Below are 22685 nucleotides of genomic sequence, written 5' to 3'. Positions count from 1 at the left end.
AGAGTAATTTTATTGGTAGTCAATGTGGCATCTCAATTAAGACTATTGTTATACCTCCAAAATATAGTGTCCCGCATGCTGTACGCCGCTGAAGTTTGGGGGTATAGCTTGATAAGCGAACTAGGGAAACTGGAAGCAAAGATCCTGCGACTCTTATTTCGTATGTCTGAATCCCTCCCCATTGAATTTCTCTAGTTAGAATCCTCTATTGTGAAAATCACTGGAGTGTATGAACGTAAGATTGCTATGATCTATGAGAAACTACAACTGCTCAGTAATGGCACTATTAGGAGTGTCTTTATGAAAGCTTTTGCTAGCATGATTAATCGGGCACAGATCTGGACCCTGGGTCAGCTTTCTGTGAGACAAAAGAAATGGATTAAAGAAAATCTGAGTATAAATAATCCTGCGTCCCTTTGCCAAATAAAACATTATTGCCAAAATAGAATACAATACAACAACATTACAGCGAAAGTGATATGGTGAATTTAGCATTGTTGGTGAATAGTGGACCATTCATGGCCTACTGGTTAGTAAGATCAAACTGAGGTACTTGCATTGATGCTTACATCAACAGTGAAGGTTTGAGAAACTACTTGTGTAAATTTAACTGTGCCAAAGTGATGGAAATAATAGGAGTACGCAAGCACCTATACCGTGATGAGCGCAATTGTCGGTTATGCGGTAACAATGAAATGGAATCAATAGAACACATTCTATGTAGAAGCAAGAGTTTGAACATTCTGAGAATGAGAACAATGCGAGCACACCCGAATAAGGGCACAGATCTTTCACTGACTATTTGGCTTGAGCTGATGAGTGGAACGATGCTAATTTAATCTATCACGTAATGTGAATTTACAAGGATATTATGTTGAATTTTAAACTGTTATCAGAAAGATTTAAGTTGCAAAATGATAGATGAGTAGAACATTTCTAGGTTTGCCACGAATACTGTATTTGACACAACGCTACCAGTTTGAGATGTATTAATCTGTGTTTTTAATGTTTTTTTTTTGTTTTTGTACAAAGCCCTGTGTGGCATATATTTAAAATAAAAAAGGACCTTTTTAAAAAATATTTTACTAACCATGTGATCAAAGGACAAATGGCATATTGGTAGTAAAAACAGTGATGCATAGTTATTCGCGACATCACTTGCATCTCCCACAAATTGAAAGCATCAACTGTAAATGGGAGGTTGATTTGTCACCATAACGGCATTATCCGTTGCTCACAGATGTTAGTCTCTAGCCTTGGACATACTAAATAGCTGCCTATTGGTGATTGGGCATAGGAGTAGGATGCCCAAAGTGTCAAATTAACCCCAGGTTCAATCGTTATAAAATCAATTTGTGTAACTTCTACAATTTCTTTTATTGGTTCAGGGCCCAGCAATACATGAACACAGCATTTTAGTTCAGACAATAACAAAATTAAAATGGTGACAATGCCTAGCCACACGTTCCTTGAGGAAGTAATACACCGTTTCATTTGAACATGTAAAACAAGAAAAAGTATTTGGAACAAAACATTTTATTTGTATAATGTTTTTAGGAATACATAGTCCATACCTCATGAACAGTTATACTTCTAGAATGATTAGATTAGCAAATCATCCCATGCCAAATATCTTGTTGAAGGGGCCCCCCCACATTTCCAAATAAAGCTCCTCCCAACTGTTTTTGCAGCAAATATCTAAATCGGATATCCAGCCCTCCAACATCTGCTTTTTTCTCGTCTTCCACACACTCAAAATCTGCTTAGTTGCCACCACCAAGACGTTATTCAGCACCCAAAACTACGAGCCACACTACATCTCCCATTAGTCGAAAGTAGGACCACCGGTATAATGTAACCTCAAACGCCACAACCAGAACTACTAACACTTCCCTTGAACAATCAATCACACATGTGCAACAACGCACCTCTTCTCTGACCGCAACAAGACTCTAATTCAACCTACTGTTACGAATAATTCTACGAATTATAAAACCACACTGAGCATTTGATTTGTGTGATTTCTTGTTTATTGGGAGGAGCCCCCATGTAGGCCGACCTTCATCTTCTAAAGCATCTTCGTGTATGGTTCCATCAACCTTCTGGAACCATACACGAAGCTGCTGTCATGGTTACAGAACTATGTACAACATGGTTCGGAATTATTCATGTGATGTATAATAAACATCACAACATCTCCCCTTCTATATTAAACTAAAACAAATAATTTTGACATCTGAAAATTATTGGCAATTTAGCAACTCAACATAAATGCATATATGAAATTGTTGACCAACTGCTAATTTCAAAAGGGATACTCTTGTGAAATGGTGCATCATTTGATGCACAGTCTTCTTAGAGTTGTTGCATTACCAAGTAAAATGTTCCTCTTTAATAATATACATAGTCCTTGTTATAGTTCCACACTCTTTTTCTGGCTCTTGAAGATGACTGAACATTCTCCATAATGTTCTCATATGTTCCATCTTTTGTTACTTTCTCTTGACTAATTGCCTTGTTCATATGTCCAAAATCATTGAACTTATCTTTAAATATTTCTCCCTTTGCAACCTGTTCATTCTCTTTCCTTGCAACTTCCTCCTCCTTTGCCAAAATAACATCATTACATGACCACTTCTTCCCATCCTCCAGGATTACAGATTTACCAGTACACTCTATTATTTTCTGAGGGGAACGAAATCTTGACTCTCCTTTCATCACTTTTTTGGGTTCTTTTATTCTAACCCAGTCACCTTTCTTAAACTTGCTGTCTTGGACATGTTTCTGTCTGTCATAGTAATTTTTGTATTCTTCCTGTTTTCTTCTTACTCTATTTCTTCCAAATGTATTACTTTGCTCCTCTTTTTCGTCAACCATGCAGGTCTAAATCTGTTGGTGGCTATCCTTCCTCTCATCAAAGTGAATGTTTCTTCTTCAGTTGTCGAATGAGGGGTAACTTTATACGTGTTGAGTGCTTCTTTCAATGTCTCCCTCCATGGTATGTTATTTACAATAGCTAGTTGGATAATGCCTTTTTATAAAACGATTCATCCTCTCCACCAATCCGTTACCCATGGGGTGATACAGAGCCGTTGTGTTGTGTTGTGTTATGTTTGATGGCCCTATTTTTAAGAAAGTCTTCAATTTCTTGCGACATGAATTGGGCACCATTGTCAGATATTATTTCTAGAGGCTCTCCTTCTCTGTTAAAAATTTCCTCCAAAAACTTCTTAACCTTCATTGCTGATATAGATTCCTCAACAATTCCACAACAATTCCACATTCTACCCACTTGGATGTGTAATCGACCAATACAATAAAATAAACCTTTTGTGGTCCTTAAGTTTCATATGGTCCTGCTATATCAATTTCCAGCTTTGTCCATACAGTACTTGGAATCTCTACGGGTTGTAATGGCGTGATGTGTGTTGTCTTGCTTTTATCGCTTACCGCACAGGCTGTGCAATCCCTCACGAGAGTTTCCAATTCAACCCACAAATTGGGCCACCAGTAAGCTTCTCTTACTCTTCTTCCTACATGAACTTCATGTGCTATTTTCATTATTTTCTCTCTCATCTTCACTGGAGGTATTATCCGATCTCCTCGGTATACACAAGTATTGTCACTTGTTAATTCATCTTTTAGCTTCTCCCAAGATCTGATATTCTCTTCGATATCTGTCCATCCATTTTCAATGGCCCTCTTCAACGATCTTTGTTCATTGTCTTTTTCTATCGCCTCCATCCATTCTTCTTTTGAAAAGCTGGGATGTATACACTCCATGTTTTGTTGATCTGTTAATTCTCCCTTGTCATCACCATCAATCGTTTCACTGTTACACGGTAGCCGTGAAAAACAATCCGCCACCACATTTGTTCTTCCAGGGGTGTATTTTATGCTGATATTATATTGCATGATAATTAGCGTCCACCTCCTTATGCGCGGAGAAGTCATGTGGGGATTCTTTGAATTCAAAACCTGTATTAATGGCTTATTATCAGTCCTGATTTCAACTGGCATACCCCAAATGAGACTTTTGAAATGTTCTAATATCCACTTAACTCCTAAAGCCTCCTTCTCAATGGTCGAATAATTCTTCCCAGCTCCTCTTAATGTCCTGGATGCAAAAGCAATGGGAACCACTTCACCCTCTTGAATCTGCTCCAACACACCACCTAGGCCCATGTTGCTGGCATCTACTGATATTCTGGTTTTTGCACTTGAATCAAACATTTTAAGCGCAGGTGCCTTATTGATTAATGACTTCATTGCCTCAAACTCCTTTTTGCAACCTTCAGACCAGTTAAATCTAATGCCTTTGCACATCAAACTTCTCATTTTTTCTGTTCTGTCGGAGTAATGATCCACGAATTTTGCATAGTATTCTGTTAGTCCTAAAAAACTTCGGAGTTGATCTTTATTGACTGGATCAGGTATCTTAAGAATGGTATCAACCAAATGACTCTTTGGGTTTTATACCATCAGCATTAATGCGATGACCTAAATAAGTTACTTCATCTTTCTTTATCTTGCATTTCTCAATTTTGAGTGTCATACCTTTCTGTTGTATCACTTGGAGCACATCTACCAACTTAGCATCATGTTCTTCTTCCGACATTGCAGATATCAAAATGTCATCTTGGAAATAGTGGACCCCTTGCAAACCATCAAACAAATGATGCATTAGTCTCTGAAATACTGCGGCTGCAGAAGCCAAACCAAAAGGCATCCTTTTATATCTGAACACCCCAATGGTGTTATAAATGATGTTAAATGCCTGGATCCTTCTTCTAATACTACTTGGTGGTAAGCCGACGATAGGTCAAGTGTGGTGAAAAATTTTGCTGGCTTCATCGTGGTCAACATTTCTCCTATATTTGGTAGTGGATGGTAATCCACCCAGATGTTGGCATTTAGATCTCTCAGGTCTACACACATTCTGATTGATCCATCAGGTTTCTTGACAATGATAATAGGAGACAACCATTCAGAGCTTTCAATGGGTTCAATGATGTCCTGCATGCTTAACTTCTCCAGCTTCACTGGTGCCAATGGGTATATTCCTAACTTTGTGTACAACAGGATTTGCTCCTCTTTTCAGTGTGATTCGTTGCTTAAAACCTTGAAGGATCCCAATGCTATCATTGAAGACCTTGGGGAAACTTTTAGCCAAATTTTCCGATGTACTGCAGCTCTTGATTTATGCACAGAATGGGCACATTCTTGCCCGGATGTATTTGAATCTTCAATGACGCTTGTTCCCACCATACTACAATAGAAAATCCATTTTCAGCAACATATAATCTGCAGTATGTCTTCCTGCCTTCAAAGTTCAAATGTACCCAATCATACCCAACTATGTTGATGGGAGTTTTGCCATATCCAGTTGCTTTAATTTTTGTCACTTGCAAATCCTTCATTTTCTTTTTTAATATGTTCACATATGTATCCACGTCTACCATAGTGTATGGAGAACCTGTGTCCACCATAACCTGCGATGTTATCCCATTTATTTCCATTGGCACCCACGGACCTAAACCACTTTCATTTGGCGTGAAAGCAAGTATCTGCACTTCCTCCAGTGATCGCCAAAAGACTACTTGGACCAATTTCCTCCAAAGCTTTTATGCTCGACGTGACAGTACCTCTACCTCTGCTTTGCCGACCATAACTCCTTGTATATCAGGCATTGAACCTACCTCTGCCTCTGTTGCTGCGACATACGTTACCAAAATGACCTATCAGTCCAGGACAGTCCTTCTCTGGATTCACATGTCTAAATCGACCACATTTGAAACACTTGTTGGCTGTTCTGTATGTGCTGTCCCTCTCCTGTCTGGATCCAGCACCCATGTCAGACTTAACTATTCTCTTGACCATAGCAATCAAGTCTTCATCACTGCCATATTGTCCATCTGTCGTCTCTCTAACCGACTTTATTTCTGCATTGTCTATCCTGCTCTGGACTTCCTTCATGCATTTCTCGCCAAGTTCAATGGACCTAGCTATTTCAATTGCTTGATCCAACGTCGGATTCTTCGCTTGTCACAAGCGCTGTTGTATACAAGGATCAGCCACACGCAACACTAGCTGATCCCTCAAATATTCTTCCGCCACTCCTGTGAAATTACATGTGGCCAACAAACCTCTCAAGGTAGCAATGTAGGCATCAATGCTTTCTCCTTTGTTTTGTTTTCTCGAAAAAAACCTGCAACGTTCCAACACAATGTTGGTTTTGTTCCCAAAGTGCTTATTCAGTTTGGCAATTTCCACATCATACTTCCTGGCTCCACTCGAGGGCTCGCCACTGAAAACCACATCCGTGTGGTCCAATTCTGGTAAGTTCCTGAAAATTCTAAGTGCCTCCGCACCTATGCAGTTGAGAAGTGTAGCCTCTTTCAAATCATTGTTGAACTTAGACCCCCCCTCTCAAATATACTTAAAGTGTCCAGCCATTGTTCCAAGGGACACACCGGATCCCCTGGTAGCGCCAGGAATTTCACTGGAGCCGCTATGTTTTGCATATTGGTATGTGGCCAACAATATTGGTATTAACTGTATTGGCCACCCAATCTTCCTGGTAACTCAATACTGTTAGCAATAGTAGCTTGCCCACTGGCAACTGAATACACCCTTTTACTCACAGTTGATGCGTTATACTGAGTTCTCTTTGGCAACTGAATACACCCTTTGACTCACAGTTGATGCGTTACACTGAGTTCTCTTGCAAATATCAAATGTTTTTTTTTTAACTGAAGTTCACACACTGCCATTTCCAACGTTGTAACCCTCATGTGCGTGTCATTTACTGAGCGTGCTTAAATCCATTCACAATCAGACCCACGGACTGCCGTATTGCACTTCAAACCTTGGGTGTATAATAACCTTTCACATTCGACGTGCGTCCCTGTGGGCGTGTGTTCATTGCACTAGTCGGGGCTGAGAATCATGCACAGCAACACTTGCATACCAATGTGCATATCATATCCCGCACCTTCTGACAACCCGCGTAACACACTCCCTCTGCGTAGCGTTCGTCGGATAGGCAAAACCGCCGTATCCTCAAAGATGGCGGCACGTATTCCATGCACATGGGTGCTTTACTCTGAAGTCCGCTCGTAGGCAGCCTCGCGCAGCGTTGAAAAGATGCCAAGCAACCGTAAGTTATTCAGATTAATATTTCAGTTCAAAAATGTTTTCGATGCACGCCGCTCTCCCCACGTTCACTTGCCTGAGCTGGGTTACAGCCTTCCTGTGGGTCTTGGCTGATAACATCACTCAGGACGTACTCTTGAAGTCATCAATCTGCTTACTGTCGCGCCGGGGGCCTCCCTCCCCAGGATTCCTCGTCGCCAAATGTTAAGAATAATTCTACGAATTATTAAACCACACTGAGCATTTGATTTGTGTGATTTCTTGTTTATTGGGAGTAGCCCCCATGTAGGCCGACCTTCATCTTCTAACGCATCTTCGTGTATGGTTCCATCAACATTCTGGAACCATACACGAAGCTGCTGTCATGGTTACAGAACTATGTACAACATGGTTCGGAATTATTCATGTGATGTATAATAAACATCACAACACCTACCTAACCCATTCATCCGCACAGGGGTCCAGTACAAACAACCGAGTATCCTGTGAACAAATCACAAATTCAAGTACAACCTTGACTTGGTGCCCACCCTCAATAGACAATACCACTCCTTGACAAAAATATCCCGTCCAAACAGCCCAAGCCTGTCTCAATCTCTCCCATGGTGAAACTTATGATACGTTCATAGGCATCATCTGGGGTCGAGGGGTGCCTTTTGTAATGGTTTGTGTAGGGGTATGGGTAACAACTTAGGCTGGGTATGTGTGTGAGTGGTGGGTATATGTGGGTGCTTGAGGTATGTCTTGCTATCTTTTTGTATGTGAATGTGTTCTTTTTTCTTTTTCATTTTATAGTTCATCTTGCATAGGATTGATTGTGAATAGATAATTCCTGATTAATCATATCACTGTAAGGTATTTTTCTTGCATTGGGTATTTCTGCCATGGATTGTACTTTGATTTTTACTACACTACTTGTTGCTTTTACTCCTATGTTTGGATTGTGTTTCTGAAAAGCAAATCATTGCATTCACTACAGATATCCAGACTGTGTTCAGATGATATATCCACTTTTGTTCAGTACATCTGAGGCTTGGCTCTAGAACACCCCCACGGGAGTATCTGTTGTAGAATTTACCATTCTATTTAAATCTCTGCAAATGGCGGCATAGAGCCTGTGTGAACCCCAGCTGACTATAGTTGTTTCATTGGCATCACAGTCCCGGCAAATCGGATAACTACTCGCACACTAGGACGAATGCAGTTAGGGTCAATCCAGACCACCCCAACCAGTTTGCTGGCCTATAGTAGACGGTGCTCGAGACCAGCGTCCTTGGTGCATTGTCTGTCTGCTGTCTTTAATGCCTAGCCAAGCACAGACCATGATGGGTGAGCATAAAGTAAATGCCTGATTCAAGCAAGTTTTAAGCCTGTGCGTTGATCGGTTAACAACACATCATGGCAAGTTTGCAATCTGTTCAAGCTGGGCATAAGAGAATCTTGATGCTCTTAGTGGTTCTCATGACACAGTATGTAGTCGTGCTTGAATGTACACTAATCAATGTATTGCGTGAGTAAAAATCTACATGGATATAAACACTATCAAATATTTGGTGCATAATGCATTGTAGTGACATTGCCACTCTACTGGTCTCCAACATAAGCGCTGGGTACTTCCCTGCATGTGGTGGGTGGTGCACAAATGGTGGGTTCGGTGATCTTTAAGCACTTTCTTTGGATAAGAAATTTGAATGTGGTTGTATTCCAGTAACTGAGTTTATGCAACTTTTTTTGTTAAAGTTTTTGGACCATGAAAGAATTGTGACTGGCTCATCAACTGGAGGTGTAACGATGTTCCGCCACCACCAAAACAATCAGGTATGTGTGCTGATGTTTTTCTTTGTTTTTGTAATGGAACATGTTAACTTCACACAAACCTTAATAGCCGTCTACTTTAGGTATGTAGAGAGCTCTGGCACCCAAAGGTCTCCTTTTGCTTCACTCTTGGGGACTATCCAAGAGAGAGAAAATGTTGAATGACACTGGGGAAAAATCTGTTGCTGGTCTTGGCGAAAAACAAGATGATTGGACACAAAATGTCCACTAGCCAGTGATCTTACTCTTGACGAGTAAGAAATGGTGGGCTGTGTGTATATGTAGAATTGAGGTGGGTGGGTGAGTGACTGCGTTTTTTTTTTTTTAATGGCTGGTGAATTTTTGCCCCCTGGCAAGATGATTGGCCAGGGAACGGTTTGTCAAAGGGAGATAGTGCAGAGCTGATGGTCCATCTTAACCAGAGGGAGGAAACTTGTTTAAAAAAATAAATAAATAAAAGCTTGGTGCCAGACTGTAAACTGCTGCAGAGGATATTTAATCTGGCATACATTTGCATTGGTCAATAGCCGTTGGCTAGTGATGATTGACTCTTGGTAAGCAGGAAATGGTGTGCTCCATGTATGGAGCTTGAGGGGGAGAGGGGAATAGCTTGCAATTTGAAATGGTCACCCCCGATTTAATACACCTGTTGGGTAGAAAAGGTGGACTGTGTTGTGATATACTGATGATCCATTCCCGAGTCTTTAAGCTGAATCCAGTTAATCCATGTAACCAGTTGATATGACCTGGTTTGTCGGTGGACTAGCAAGATCTGTTCAGAGGCTGGTCCCAGTCATAGGCTGACATGCCTCATTCTGGACCGCTTGTAAACCGCTCATCAAAAATGCAGGCGAGCTCAAGTAGTTACATTAGTCAATTATTTTGGCAACAGTGTTTGAAACAAGTCTTTTGAATGTTGTAGCCCTAGCAGAGGGCACTGACAGATTTTTTTCTGGGGTGAGGGGAAATGGAGAGGACATATGGGATTGGAAGGGTCAGTGGGATTGAGGGTAGGCTTTTTCAAGAAGGAAATGGTTTCCTCATAGCGGGAGCCACCATTCACTTGGCAGAGGGTAAATTAACCACCTACTTGATCATGGTCAGAAAGCGCTTTTGACCTTGTCACCCAGCCAGGCAGGCAGCAGATGGAAGAACCGCTTTAATGTACTGTGTCCTGAAAGGGGAATCTAGCATAGCAATATTAGGATGCATGTAGGGTGTTTCACAAGCAGAAGGATCACTTTGGGCATTCGGGAATAGAAACAAATGATCAGAATCTTGCTCTCAGGGGCTACGAGTGCAATGCTCCAAAGTGGGAATCTTGTATACAAGAGCTGCAGTTCAAAACTTCTTTTCCAAGACCCATGAGTATTTTCGTAGGTTGGGTCTGAGATGATCCCTGTGATTAAAGGAAAAACATGCTTTTGTATTTACCTGTAAAATGTCTTTGTAGAGCTAAAGATGGTTATTAAAAATAAAGGTCGTAGAGGGTTTGTAATTACCCCAGCCATCTATGTTCCAATAGGTTTAGCTTCATACGCTCAGGGGTGCACTATTCTCCAGCATGGGGTCTGGCATGGATTCACATGCTCATGAATATTCCCCGTCGTCAGGCTGGTCATGAATATTCCCCGTCGTCAGGCTGGGAATCCTCGGTAAAGAGAAAACCAGTATCAGTTTCGTTTCTGATCTGTCTTCGTAGTAGTAACCAATCACTGGTCTCTGCGTCATACTGACCACAGCCAATGACTGCCCTCTACCTAAGCACCGCCTCTGGCAGCCATCTTCAGATTTTTACCGCACGTTCATGTGTTGGGATGCTCGTGCTATTGCTCTCGAGCGTTAGTGCTATTTTTTCATGTTTTTTGCTCAAAAACTTCGTTTTTTCGGTCAAAAGAGCCTCAAGCTCCACCGACTCTCTATCCGATCAACGGGGACCCGTGTCGGATTCGTCTGCGCCCCTCAAGGGTGAAGATTTCGTCAAGCTACGCTTTGGAGGACTCCAGAAGCTTCTCTGGCCCGGGCATGGCCCAGGAGAAGGGAAGCTCGACGCCCGGAAACTGTTCAGGGTCTGCCCTGGATGCCAGCTGCAGAACGTCTTTGAGGACGAGCACTCCTTTTGTCTCTACTGCTTACATGAGGACAAGACGCACGTGGAGAAGGACTGTGCGTTTTGCGGCAATATGTCGGAGCGGACCATGAAGGACCGCCATCAACGTCTCGCCAACTGGCTGGAAGGGAAGAGCCCGTCAGGCGAGAGGAAGAAATCTGAGCGGTCTTCTAAGACCTTTGAGGACGCCCCGGCGCCGGGGGTCCAACACAAGGCCAAGCACCGCGAGTCCGCTGGCACCGGGAGCGCCGAACGGTCGGGCTCTACAGGCGCCAGGCAGGGCGCACCCTCCCCGGCACCATCAACCACGAGCCAACACTCTGGGTCGGGTAAGAGGAAGGGCGAGCACCCGGCAAAGCTCCTGGAGAGGCCCCGGTCGAGCTCGAAGGCCCCATCGGAGGGGGAGCGAGGCAGTGTCCCCCCCCCCCCCCCCTTCAAGGATAAGGCGGTGAGCGCACCTAAGGTGGTGAAGGCCTTAATCCATCCGGCCAAGCCCTCTATCGATACTGTCGCGGCGACCCTGGCTCAGCCTGTGGAGGCTACACCAGTGGTGGCGACCTCGGGGCTCAGAGTCTCCCTGCCACCTCGGAGGGAGTCCTCTTTTGTGCCCATCGATAGGACCCCCGTGAAATCCCCGGCGGGGAAGAAGGGGGGGCAGGGCGTCGTCGTAGATTCGGCTTCAACCTCGGAGGAAGAGCTGATCGAGGTCTTAAGCCACGGCCTTGGCGTGGAAGAAGACCGGCCCATCGGGATGGATCCCGACGCAGGTGACGACGACATCGTCGAGGGTGCCGACGGGGCCCCTGATCGCCCGTCTGATTCCCCTCTGCCAGCGCCGCAGGACAACTCGGCGGCCATTTTGTTGGCTACACAGTCCTTATGCTCAGAGATAAGGACGAGACTACCGTTGCCGACGGAGGAACCTCTCCCGTCGGGGGAGCCTGAACCGGGACCTTCTGGCATTCCCCCGCCCAAGAAAAGAAGGATTCACCCTCCACCTCCTTTTCAGCCGTCGCGCACCGTCCAGCCCTCCTCCCCGTCAACCCGAGGGGATGATACGGGGACTGACACGGCAGCGACGGGTACGGACGACGAGGATCTACCGTCGTCACCTCCCACCAGGGCTTCTCCGCCCGACGAGATTGGTTCGTTCCACTCCATGATCGCCAGGGCATCCGAGCTTTTCCAACTCTGCCCTGAGGAGAAGAAAAAGGAAGGATTCCTTTACCAACGGCGCGAGGCCAAGAGGAAGACGGTCCTCGCGGTGCCTCTACTGGACGACATTTGGGATGAAGGCCTCGCCCTCCTCAAGAACCCTTCCATTACGCCAGCTAGAAGAGACCGGTACGAGAAGAAGTACCGGGTCCCGGACGCGGCCCCCCTGTGCCTCCGGGCGCAGCCTACCCCGGACTCCGTTGTCTCCGCGGCGGCCAGGAAGAAAGCGCGGGGGGGCACATCGACTTCCCCACCGGACGGCGAGGGAAAGAAATTGGACACTATGGGACGCAGGGTATCTCGTCTGCAGCGACGACTATTAAAGTGGCCAACGCCTTGGCTATCGTGGCCCGCTACGACAGGGAGCTATGGTACAAACTGGCTCCCCTGCTGGACTTCCTACCGGACGACAAGAGGGCGGATGCCCTGGAGATCCTACAGGAAGGTGAGGTGGCGTCGGACCACGCCATCACTATTGCGACGGACATCGCCGACACTGGGTTTCGCCAGTTGGGCAACGGCGTGTGCCTTAGGCGGCGTGGATGGCTCAAGGCTACGGACTTCCGTCAAGACGTACAGACCAGAGTCCTGGACATGCCGTTCGATGGGAACAACCTGTTTGGGAAAACAGTGGACGATTCCCTTCAGGCCATTAAAGCGGACACTGAGACGGCCCGGGCCCTTGGGGTTCTGCAGCAACGACGGACGCCCTTTCGGAGCAGCGGAGGCAAGGGCGCCTCCAAAGGTTCCGGCGGCGGTTTCTCCACCTACCGTCAAGCAGCCCGCTTGTCGTCTCAGGAGGCCTACAGAGGACGAGGCAAGTCCGGCGGACCCCGCCGTCGTCGCCAAGGAGGTCAAGGCGGCAAAGCCTCGTTGAAACAGGATTGAACCGACCGTGGGGTCGGGCCCCCACCGATGCACCCCGGTGGGAGGCCAGCTGGCGAGCTTCGTCAGCGTGTGGGAGTCCATCTCCACCGACCGTTGGGTGCTGGACGCCTTAGCCCGGGGCCACGCGCTTGAGTTTCAAAGAAGGTGCCCAACGCGTCCCCTCCCGTGGCCAGGAAAGAGCTTCACGTCCCTCAGCTTCTCCTGGAGGTAAGGGCGATGCTCAGGAAGGGCGCCATCGAACTCGTCCCAAAGAGGCTTCGGGGCTCCGGAGTTTACTCGAGATACTTCCTCGTGAAGAAGAAGACGGGAGGATGGCGCCCCATCCTAGACCTGCCACGTCTGAACAAATTCATCAAGGCGCAGAAGTTCCGGATGGTCACCCTCCAGCACGTCCTGGGTCAGCTGGAGGAAGGAGACTTCCTGTCGTCGTTGGATTTGGAGGATGCCTACTTCCATATTCCCATCCTAAAGGGGCACCGAAAATTCCTCAGGTTTGTGGTCCAAGGGCGTCACTACCAGTTCAAAGCCCTCCCCTTCGGACTACGGTCGGCACCCAGGGTATTCACCAAGTTCCTTGCACCGGTGGCGGCGCAGCTGCGCCACGAGGGGATCCACGTCTACCCCTACCTGGACGACTGGCTCATCCGAGCCAAGACGAGGGAGCTCGCCGTGGAGCACACGGCAAGGACCGTCCAACTTCTCACGGACCTGGGATTCTCCGTGAACTACGCCAATTCCCACCTGGTACCCGTGCAAAACGCACTGTTTCTGGGAGCGAAGCTCGACACAGTGTCCCTTCTGGCCTCCCCTTCGGAGGAAAGGACCAGGTCCATCCTGGGCAAGGTGCAGCGGATGTTGGCTTCCGACGCGGCCAAGGTGAGGTCCATCAAGTCCCTCCTCGGAATGATGTCTTCTTGCATCTACCTCATTCCCATGTGCAGGCTCCGGATGCGCCCATTGCAGGAGTTCCTGGACGCGCGCTGGATCCAAACGACGGGCGGCTTCGAGGAGAGGATCACACTCGACGAGAGTTTCCGCCGAGCGGTCCGGTGGTGGGGCACCCGCGTGCATCTGACAGCGGGCATGGACTTCCAGACCCCAGACCACCAGGAGACAGTGACCACGGATGCCTCCCTGGAAGGGTGGAGAGCGCATACCGAAAATCTGCACGCGAGAGGCCTTTGGCTCCCGATGGAGAAGTCCCTCCATATCAACGTCCAGGAGCTCCGTGCAGTGTTCTGGGCCCTCAGGTCCTTCCTTCCGTCCCTCAAGGGCAAGGTGGTGAGGATCTTCACCGACAACACCACCACCATGTTTTACATCAGGAAACAGGGCGGAACCAGGTCCCCAGCACTGTCCAAGGAGGCGCAGGACCTGTGGCATTGGGCCGTCGCCCAAAGGATGTTTCTGGTGCTGTTTCATCTGGCAGGGATAAGAAACACCATCGCCGACTCACTCAGCAGGGAGCTGCGCTCGTGCCACGAGTGGGAACTACGGCAGGATCTAGTGGATCGCCTCTTCCGACGGTGGGGCACATCCCAGATCGACCTGTTTGCGACGGCGACGAACTCCAAGTGCCGGAGGTTCGCCAGCAGGTTTCCCCAGGCGAGGAGCATGGGCGATGCTTTCTCGTTCCCCTGGGAGGGCCTGTTCCTCTACGCGTTCCCTCCTTTGCCACTGCTAATCCGGCTCGTCAACCAGCTCAAGAGGTCACGGTGCAGGATGATCCTCGTCGCACCTGCGTGGCCGAGGCAGATATGGTTCCCGGACCTTCTGGACTTGTCAACGTCCCCGCCAATCAAGCTGCCGGTGGACGCGGATCTACTCTCCAGGGAAGGAGGCGCCATTCTCCACCACGATTCCAAATCGCTGAACTTGCAGGCCTGGCTCCTGCAGCGCTAGAGTTTGGAGGATACGACATACCGGCCGACTGCAGAGAGGTTCTTGCAAAGGCCAGGGCTTCCTCGACTCTTAAATGCTACGGACACAAATGGAAGAGGTTCTCTGTCTGGTGCCACGCACGGAAGATTAACCCTCTACGGATTACGGCTCCCCAGGTACTGCCGTACCTGTTGACGCTGGCCAAAGCTGGACTGGCACACGCGTCCATCAAGATTCATCTTGCTGCGATCTCCCGATACACCAGAACCACAGGGCGGACGTCCTTGTGGTCTCATCGTCTGGTGAAAGAGTTCATGAAGGGACTGTTCAGATCGTTCCCGCCGGTGAAGGCTCCGGCCCCGGCGTGGGAGCTCAACGTGGTGCTGACCAAGCTCATGGGACCTCCGTTCGAGCCTCTGCACTCGGCCCCGTTGACGTTTCTGTCGTGGAAAACAGCGTTTCTTGTGGCCATCACCTCCGCACGACGGGTGGGAGAGATCCAGGCCCTTTCCTGCAAGGCCCCGTACTTGACTTTTCACGACACGAGGGTAGTGCTCAGGACGCACCCCTCCTTCATGCCCAAGGTACCGTCGGACTTCCATCTCAACGAACCCTTGGTGTTGCCTGTGTTCTTCCCGTCGCCTTCGTCGCCGGCTGAGAGGACTTTGCACTCGCTGGATGTGGCTAGAGCGCTGGAGTTCTACGTGGACCGCACGAAGTGTTTTCGGAAGACGTCACAACTCTTTGTGAACTTTGGACCTGTCAATCAGGGGAAGGCTCTCTCGAAGGCTTCCATTTCCAGATGGCTCTCCGGCTGTATCATGTACTGTCACCGGTTGGCAAACCGACCGCTGCCTGGCCGTCCGAGAGCCCATTCCACCAGAGCGATCGCAGCTACCACGGCGTTCCTTTCTGGTGTGCCCCTGCTGGACATATGTAGGGCTGCTACGTGGAGGTCGACGCACACCTTCACGAAATTCTACTGCGTCGATCGGGATTCCAGGGAGGAGTCCAGGGTCGGCCAAGCAGTGCTGCGCAACCTGTTCGCCTGAGGTGAGCCTGGTGAGGAGGTAAGATGCTTAATGTTGAGTTTGATGTGATGCTTAATGTTGAGCCTTTGCCACCTCCCGCGGTTGTGCATGTGTGTACTGCTATGTATTCTTGAGCATGTGAATCCATGCCAGACCCCATGCTGGAGAAGGAACAAGTTACTTACCTGTAACTGTTGTTCTCCAGCATGGGTCTGGCATGGATTTACATGCGAACCCTCCCGCCTACCCCTCTGCGGCTCTTCACTTGGTCATACTGCCACTTCACGTGCTACCAAATCTGAAGATGGCTGCCAGAGGCGGTGCTTAGGTAGAGGGCAGTCATTGGCTGTGGTCAGTATGACGCAGAGACCAGTGATCGGTTACTACTACGAAAGACAGATCAGAAACAAAACTGATACTGTTTTTTTTTTTACCGAGGATTCCCAGCCTGATGACGGAATATTCATGAGCATGTGAATCCATGCCAGACCCATGCTGGAGAACAACAGTTACAGGTAAGTAACTTGTTCCTCCCCCCCCCCCCCCCGGTAGTGTGCTCTATAGTATTGGGAGCATCTAAAGATGAAGTCATCCAAGTGCAAAATAGATCAGTGGATGCTCAAATTAGTGGCACAAGATGAGAGTAGTTATCTGTGATGTAGAGAATTGGGAGTTGTTCATTGCCTTCTTTTTTCTATACGCTAACTATGCCAAAGCAACTTTTGAGCAAGGTATTGGGTAGAGGCTGCAAATCCAATTAGTGGTCCATCCATGCTAGAGATACTTTGAGACCTTAAGACTGTTGGGAAGGGCAAAGGTCTGATCCAGTAAAGGGCCGGTCACTAAATGTGAAGGTCACGCAATGTTAATCCACTAAATTGCAAGAGAGCGGGGAGTTGCGCGTCATCAGCCCATTTATTAGCCTACAAAAGTGTGGGAGCCCCTCTACCAAGATCGAACATGGTTCAAATAGCCTATTCTGTGGGATGAGCCTTTCCAAGGCACAAAGAGCAACCAATTCATTAGTCACCCACCAAATCTAGGTTTGCATAAACTTCTTATATTTGGGCACTGAAGTTGGACAAATCATGGGTGGTCCACTCGGTTTATCCTGGTAATGAGAAGTATTCTATGCTAGACCTTTGTTAAACCCCATTGTTGGTCGCTGAACAACCGGTTTTGTCCTTTAGATTGAGGTTCACTTCGCCTGATTATGGAACACAACCTAGTTTAATAAGACATCAAAAGGTAACCCATGTTAATTCTGTTTTCTGTTAACTTAAGGTGCTTTTCATTCATTTAAAGATGTAGTTTGACTACCCCCTGTATGCTTTAGTTCTCTTTATGATAGAAGTCTATTATAATGCGCCTTTACACAAGTGTTTCTAGGCGTGACAAGGAAAGAGTAGACTGAGGGAGGACAAAACAAACCATTTTACTAGGCCTGGGGTGGGGGGGGCAGGCAGTGCGGGGGAGAGGGAGATATTGAGATTGAGCTTCCGGAACCTTAGGCGGTCCTGCTCAAGTTTGAGAGGAGCAGGGAGTCGGTTCCAGAGGGAGGCTCCAGCTGAGGACTGGGATCAACCCCTAACTCTCTTCCTAGAGAAGTGTCTGACCATCAGTTTGAGGTGGATGAAGGGAAAGGCTCGAGAAGGAAGATGCTTAGGAAGAGACCGTTGGATGTAGTGTGGCCCTGGCCCCAGAAAGCCTTGTTGACGATGCAGGTGGTCTTTAACTTGATCCTTGCAGCCACCAGGAGCCAGTGGAGAGATTTCTTGGCTGGAGATATGATCTCTGGACTTGAGGCCAAGGACAAGTCTCTCAATCCTGTTCTGAATTAGTTGCAAAGTGCAACGATTAGAGGCAGGCAGATTTAGAAAGAGGCTGTTGCAGTAGTCCAGCCTAGAGAGAACCATGGTTCTGGAGACTGTGAGCTTCAGGGGGAAAGTGATACATGGAAGAGCATCTCTGAAGAGGTGCAGCTGATAGTGTGACTTTAGAGATGTCAGATGTGAGGAGACCGTGGAGTTGAAGATGACATCAAGGTTCTTTGCCTCACAGGAAGGTGCGGGTGAAGGGGCCCAGGGTGGGCTGCCAGAGTGCAAGAGGGAAAGCTGGAGCAGGGGTCCCAATGAGAAGGATCTCGGTCTTAGTGGAATTAAGGCAGAGATTGTTGGAGGCAATTGCGGATAGGCAGTCAGGAATGAGAAAAAGATCAGAAGAGCCTGAGGAGAGCCTGAAGGAGAGCGGAGTGTCATCCACATAACACTGGCAGTTAGAACAGAAGGTAGAGATGAGGTGTGCCAGAGGAGCTAAGTAATGGTTGAAGAGCCAGGGTGAGAGGCTAGAGCCCTGGGGAACACCACATGTAGAGGTAAAGGTAGGAGAGGGAAAGGACCCAAGTTGGACCTGGGAGGGTCGATCGGCGAGAAAGGTCAACCCTGCTAGGGCCTCACCCATGATGCCCAGTTTGTCACTGAGAAAATTGTTTAGGATGGCGTGGTTGATCGTATCAAAAGCGGAGGATAGATCAAGGAGAATGAGCCTAGAAGGAAGGTTAGAGTTCAGATTAGAGAGCAGGTGTTCAGAATAGCAGTTTCTGTGCTTCTGGATGCTCCAAAGCCACACTGGTGGTCATGGAGACAACGGATTCAGTATGCAGAGTAAACTGGGAGATGGCCAGCTTTTCCATGAGTTTGCCCATGAAAGGAGTGATCGAGATCGGGCGGTAGTTTGCCGCAGAGGAAGGATCAGCAGAGGGCTTCTTTGTGCACCCACTCCTTGAGGAGTGCTTGTGGGGGGTGGGGGGTGGGGGGGTGGGGGTGGGAGAGGTTCCAGTGGTAAGAGTGGTTGCAGAAACCAACCAAGGCTGGAGCAAGGGTGTTGATGTGGTCCTTGATGGTTATGAAGGAGCAGAGGAGCACCTGCTTTGACGAGGCTTTCATAGATCGGACTGGTATAGAAACATCATCGGGAGTGACCAAAAGGAGGAGAGACTGTTGTACGGGGGCCGGGAATGGGAGAGCAGGATATATCCGAGGCTTATGGACTTATGGAATCTGCTTAGATCACATGCTATCCTAGGCCGACATCTAGTGGGAGCTGCAGAGTATTACAGTTGTTGTTTTCAAAATTCAAAAGGGACATCAACAGGGCGTGCCAGTAATAACATCCCTAGTGTGACGTCCACAGTACCCATTGTCCTTCACGCGTCGAGGTCCCCCAGATTGTTTTTTTCCACCATCTTAGACTGCCGCTATATCGCAGGGTTCTGATTACGGCATAAAGCCATTGATTTATCAAATTACTTAGTTACTCTTCCTACCCTTTATCTTCTGTTCACCGACTATCGATAACCTCTCCGACAGCGGTGAAGAAAACGAACGAGACTCCCGTCGACTGATCCTTTCGGCCTTGGAGGGCTGCTTCGGGCTTTGGGCCACACAGTAGGGAGAGAGGGGTGGGGGAGGACATCTGAGAATGTATTTACCCCCTTTTCATACATTATCTTCGCCTAGCTGCGGTTTCTTTAATTATGGATAGAACCCCTTTCAAGTTCTGCCCTAGTTGTAAGAAAAGGTTTCCATGGGTTGACAAGCACCTGGTGTGCAATCTTTGCCTCCCACGAGACCAGGTCGACGAGAACTGTAGAGCCTGCAGGCTCTTTAAACCTAAGATCTTAAAGGAACGTAAAAACCAAGCGCTGGGCCCACCACGCCATGCTCGCCGAGACTGCCATGGATGTGGAGGGAATGTACAGCAACGGCAGGGACCGCTAAGGTGACTGGGAGACATAAGTTTCCCAAGCGCAACCCCCTGACCCCAACAGACAGGTCAGCGGCTCTGTTACGAGGACGATCCCTGGCGGCACCAGCGCTCCCACAGCCCCTACCACTAAATACACACCCAAGGGCAGTGACTCAACGCGTATGTCAACCAAGGGCCCACACATGTCTAGGGAGAGTTGCACAAGCTCCCTGTCCTCTGGACACTCAAGATCCCGATTGCCCCATGACAGGCCCCGACTGTCGAAAGACAGCACAGACGTTGCGCCTAAAACCGTTCCCAAACGTCGCACGTCTAACGAGACGTCGGGTCACCACACGGCCGAAGTTCAACATTCTTCGTTGAAGACAGCAAAGACATTGAACTAGTCAGGCCTAGCCCACCTGGTCGAAATACATGCCCCTAAAAGCCTAATGAAGGGGAAGGAGTCAAAGAAACCTTCTAAGACCCCTCATAAGGAAAGGTCCCATTCAACATCCAGGGTGAGGGATTCCCATCCAAAAGAAAAGGATTTACATCAGCCCCCTCCTCGGGTCCCAGTCACACCTCAAGATCTCGTTTTCCCCCTGGATCCTATGTCCATTCCAAGCTCTGCCCAATGGACATGTCGGGATATTGATAGGGTCATGAGAAGGATGACCTTTATGGCATATTTTTTTTAAAACAACCCAGATTCTTTCCAAAGCTTTCAAACCACCCCTCCCACAACAGCTGCCTTTAGTTCTCAGGCCCCTGCAGATGCCACTGCTTCTCAGCCCCCTTCTAAAATTTCTCATCCTGATACCCTGGCAATTTCATCCCAACAGGAGCCACCCTTCATTGATCTGTATGACCCTGATACAGACAATGAAGACCTATATGTAACTCAGGAGGGCGGAGATCAGTACGATGGTGATGACGATGAGGAGCCAGATATGCATAACACTCTCGTCACCCAGGATCCTCAGTGGCAGATTCACCAATAGATAACCAGCCACTACAAAATGACATGCTCATCAAGGCAGTTGAGCACTTCCAGATAAAAAGTCAGGAAACTCAACAAGACAAAGACTTTGTTGACTATGTTTTGGGTTGGGGGATAAGAATGCTGTTACACAGTAAATTCCAATCCTGCAGTCTATCCAGCGAGGATACAACCTTCTCTGGAAACGCCTAACCAGGCATGGGCAGTTAATCCCGCATCGAGAAGCTCTTCTGCCCTGCTCCCTCAGACCCTCTCTATATCAGGGGACAGCTCAAACCAGATTCTCTTGTAATAACAAGAAGAGAACAGGAACACCCCTTGCCTCTTCTGAGGCACCTCTGGACAAGGAGAGTAAGAAAAACTATACACGATGGGGTGAAAAGTGGCATCTTCGGCTGCCTTTCAAGTGAGGATCGCTAATACCACACTTCTGGCGAGTTATAACTGCAACAAGTGGGATGAGGTGTCAGCTTTTACTATCATCAGCTCCTTAACACATTAAGAAACAATTGGCCCTGGTGGCTGCAGAAGGCAGGGCAGTTTCAAACTGCATTCTAAAGAGTAATCTAGACGCCGCTGACACAGCGGCCAGAATTATTGCAGAAGGCACAATTAAGCGTCATGCTTGGCTACGCCACTAGGGCTTCAAGCAAGAGATGCAAGCTATGCTTCTTAATATGCCCATTGAGCCCAACGTCGTCTTTAGAAAGGCCGTTGAAGATGCCCTAAAAACTGCTAAGGATGAATACGACACACTAAAGTTGCTGGGCTAGCTGACTAACAAACCCAAGGGACAAAGAGACAATAATAGTAATTTCCGTCGCTTTCGCAGACAAAATTCACAAAGGGGTTCAGGCTACATTCGGAACTAGGGAGCATCCTGGCGTAAAAATCAAGGCCAAGCCTCACAAAGTTATCAAAGGGGACCGCACCGATCACACGGCTGGGGGAGGTCCTCCTTGTCTTGAGGTGGAACCACACCTCAAAACAGTGACTACCTGCTTCAGGTGCCCTCCCATGCTTCTCCAGTAGGAGGGCGTATTTCAAACTTCACCAAAGCATGGGAGGGAATCATCTCAGACAAATGGTTGCTATCCACCGTAGCAGGCGGTTATTGCGTGGAGCGAATAACGCGTCCTTCTCGAGGAAATCTCAAAGCTGCTCCAAAAGGACGCCATAGAAATCGTTCCGGCGAACCAGGTAAACAAGGGTATTTATGCAACCTACTGTCTTGTGCCAAAAAAAATCTAACAATGCACCCAGTATTAGACCTACGCCCTGTAAACACATATGTCAAGCCACAGAAGTTCTGCATGACTACACGCTACAAGAAGTAATCCCTCTGCTATAACGGGGGGATTACATGGCAACGTTGGATATGAAATATGCTTATTTTCATATTCCCAGCGCACAGAAGATTTTTGCGGTTCAAGTTGGTAAACGGGCACTACCAATTCAAGGTGCTACCCTTCGGAATAGCATCCTCACCAAGGGTATTCACAAAGGTACTGGCAGTGGTGGCAGTGCACCTGTGACCTGCACCGGGGAGCAATCCCAATGTACCCTTACCTGGACGACTGGCTGATTACAGGGGAGATGCCCCAGATTTGAAGACAAAACATACTATCAACCTTTTCTTTCAATTGGGCTTCTCGATAAACGAGAAAAAATCAAGCCTAGTGCCGAGCAGAACCAAACAGTTCCTAGGGGCTGTAACAGACTCAAGAGAGGTGTTAGTCTTACCATCCGAGGAAAGAGTCCAAAATATGTTGGCAAATAACTCATCAGGCCGGCTGCCAGATGAGGGTATGCAAAGCTGAGTTTGCTAGGCATGATGGCA

General features: G+C 47.9%; 1 protein-coding gene across 1 annotated transcript in view; it reads left to right on the top strand.

The window, feature by feature from the left end:
- Positions 1-22685, top strand: part of NUP43 (nucleoporin 43) — a 146591-nt gene that overhangs the window by 74358 nt on the left and 49548 nt on the right. The window contains exon 3 of the mRNA XM_069607722.1: positions 8896-8973. Coding sequence (XP_069463823.1) covers positions 8896-8973 — 78 coding nt within the window. The remainder of the gene's footprint in view (positions 1-8895; positions 8974-22685) is intronic.

The sequence above is a fragment of the Ambystoma mexicanum genome, chromosome 4q (genome assembly GCF_040938575.1).
Source record: "Ambystoma mexicanum isolate Mex_15411 chromosome 4q, UKY_AmexF1_1, whole genome shotgun sequence".
NCBI classification, from domain to species: Eukaryota; Metazoa; Chordata; class Amphibia; order Caudata; family Ambystomatidae; genus Ambystoma; species Ambystoma mexicanum.
This window is presented reverse-complemented; position numbering and strand designations above follow the sequence as displayed.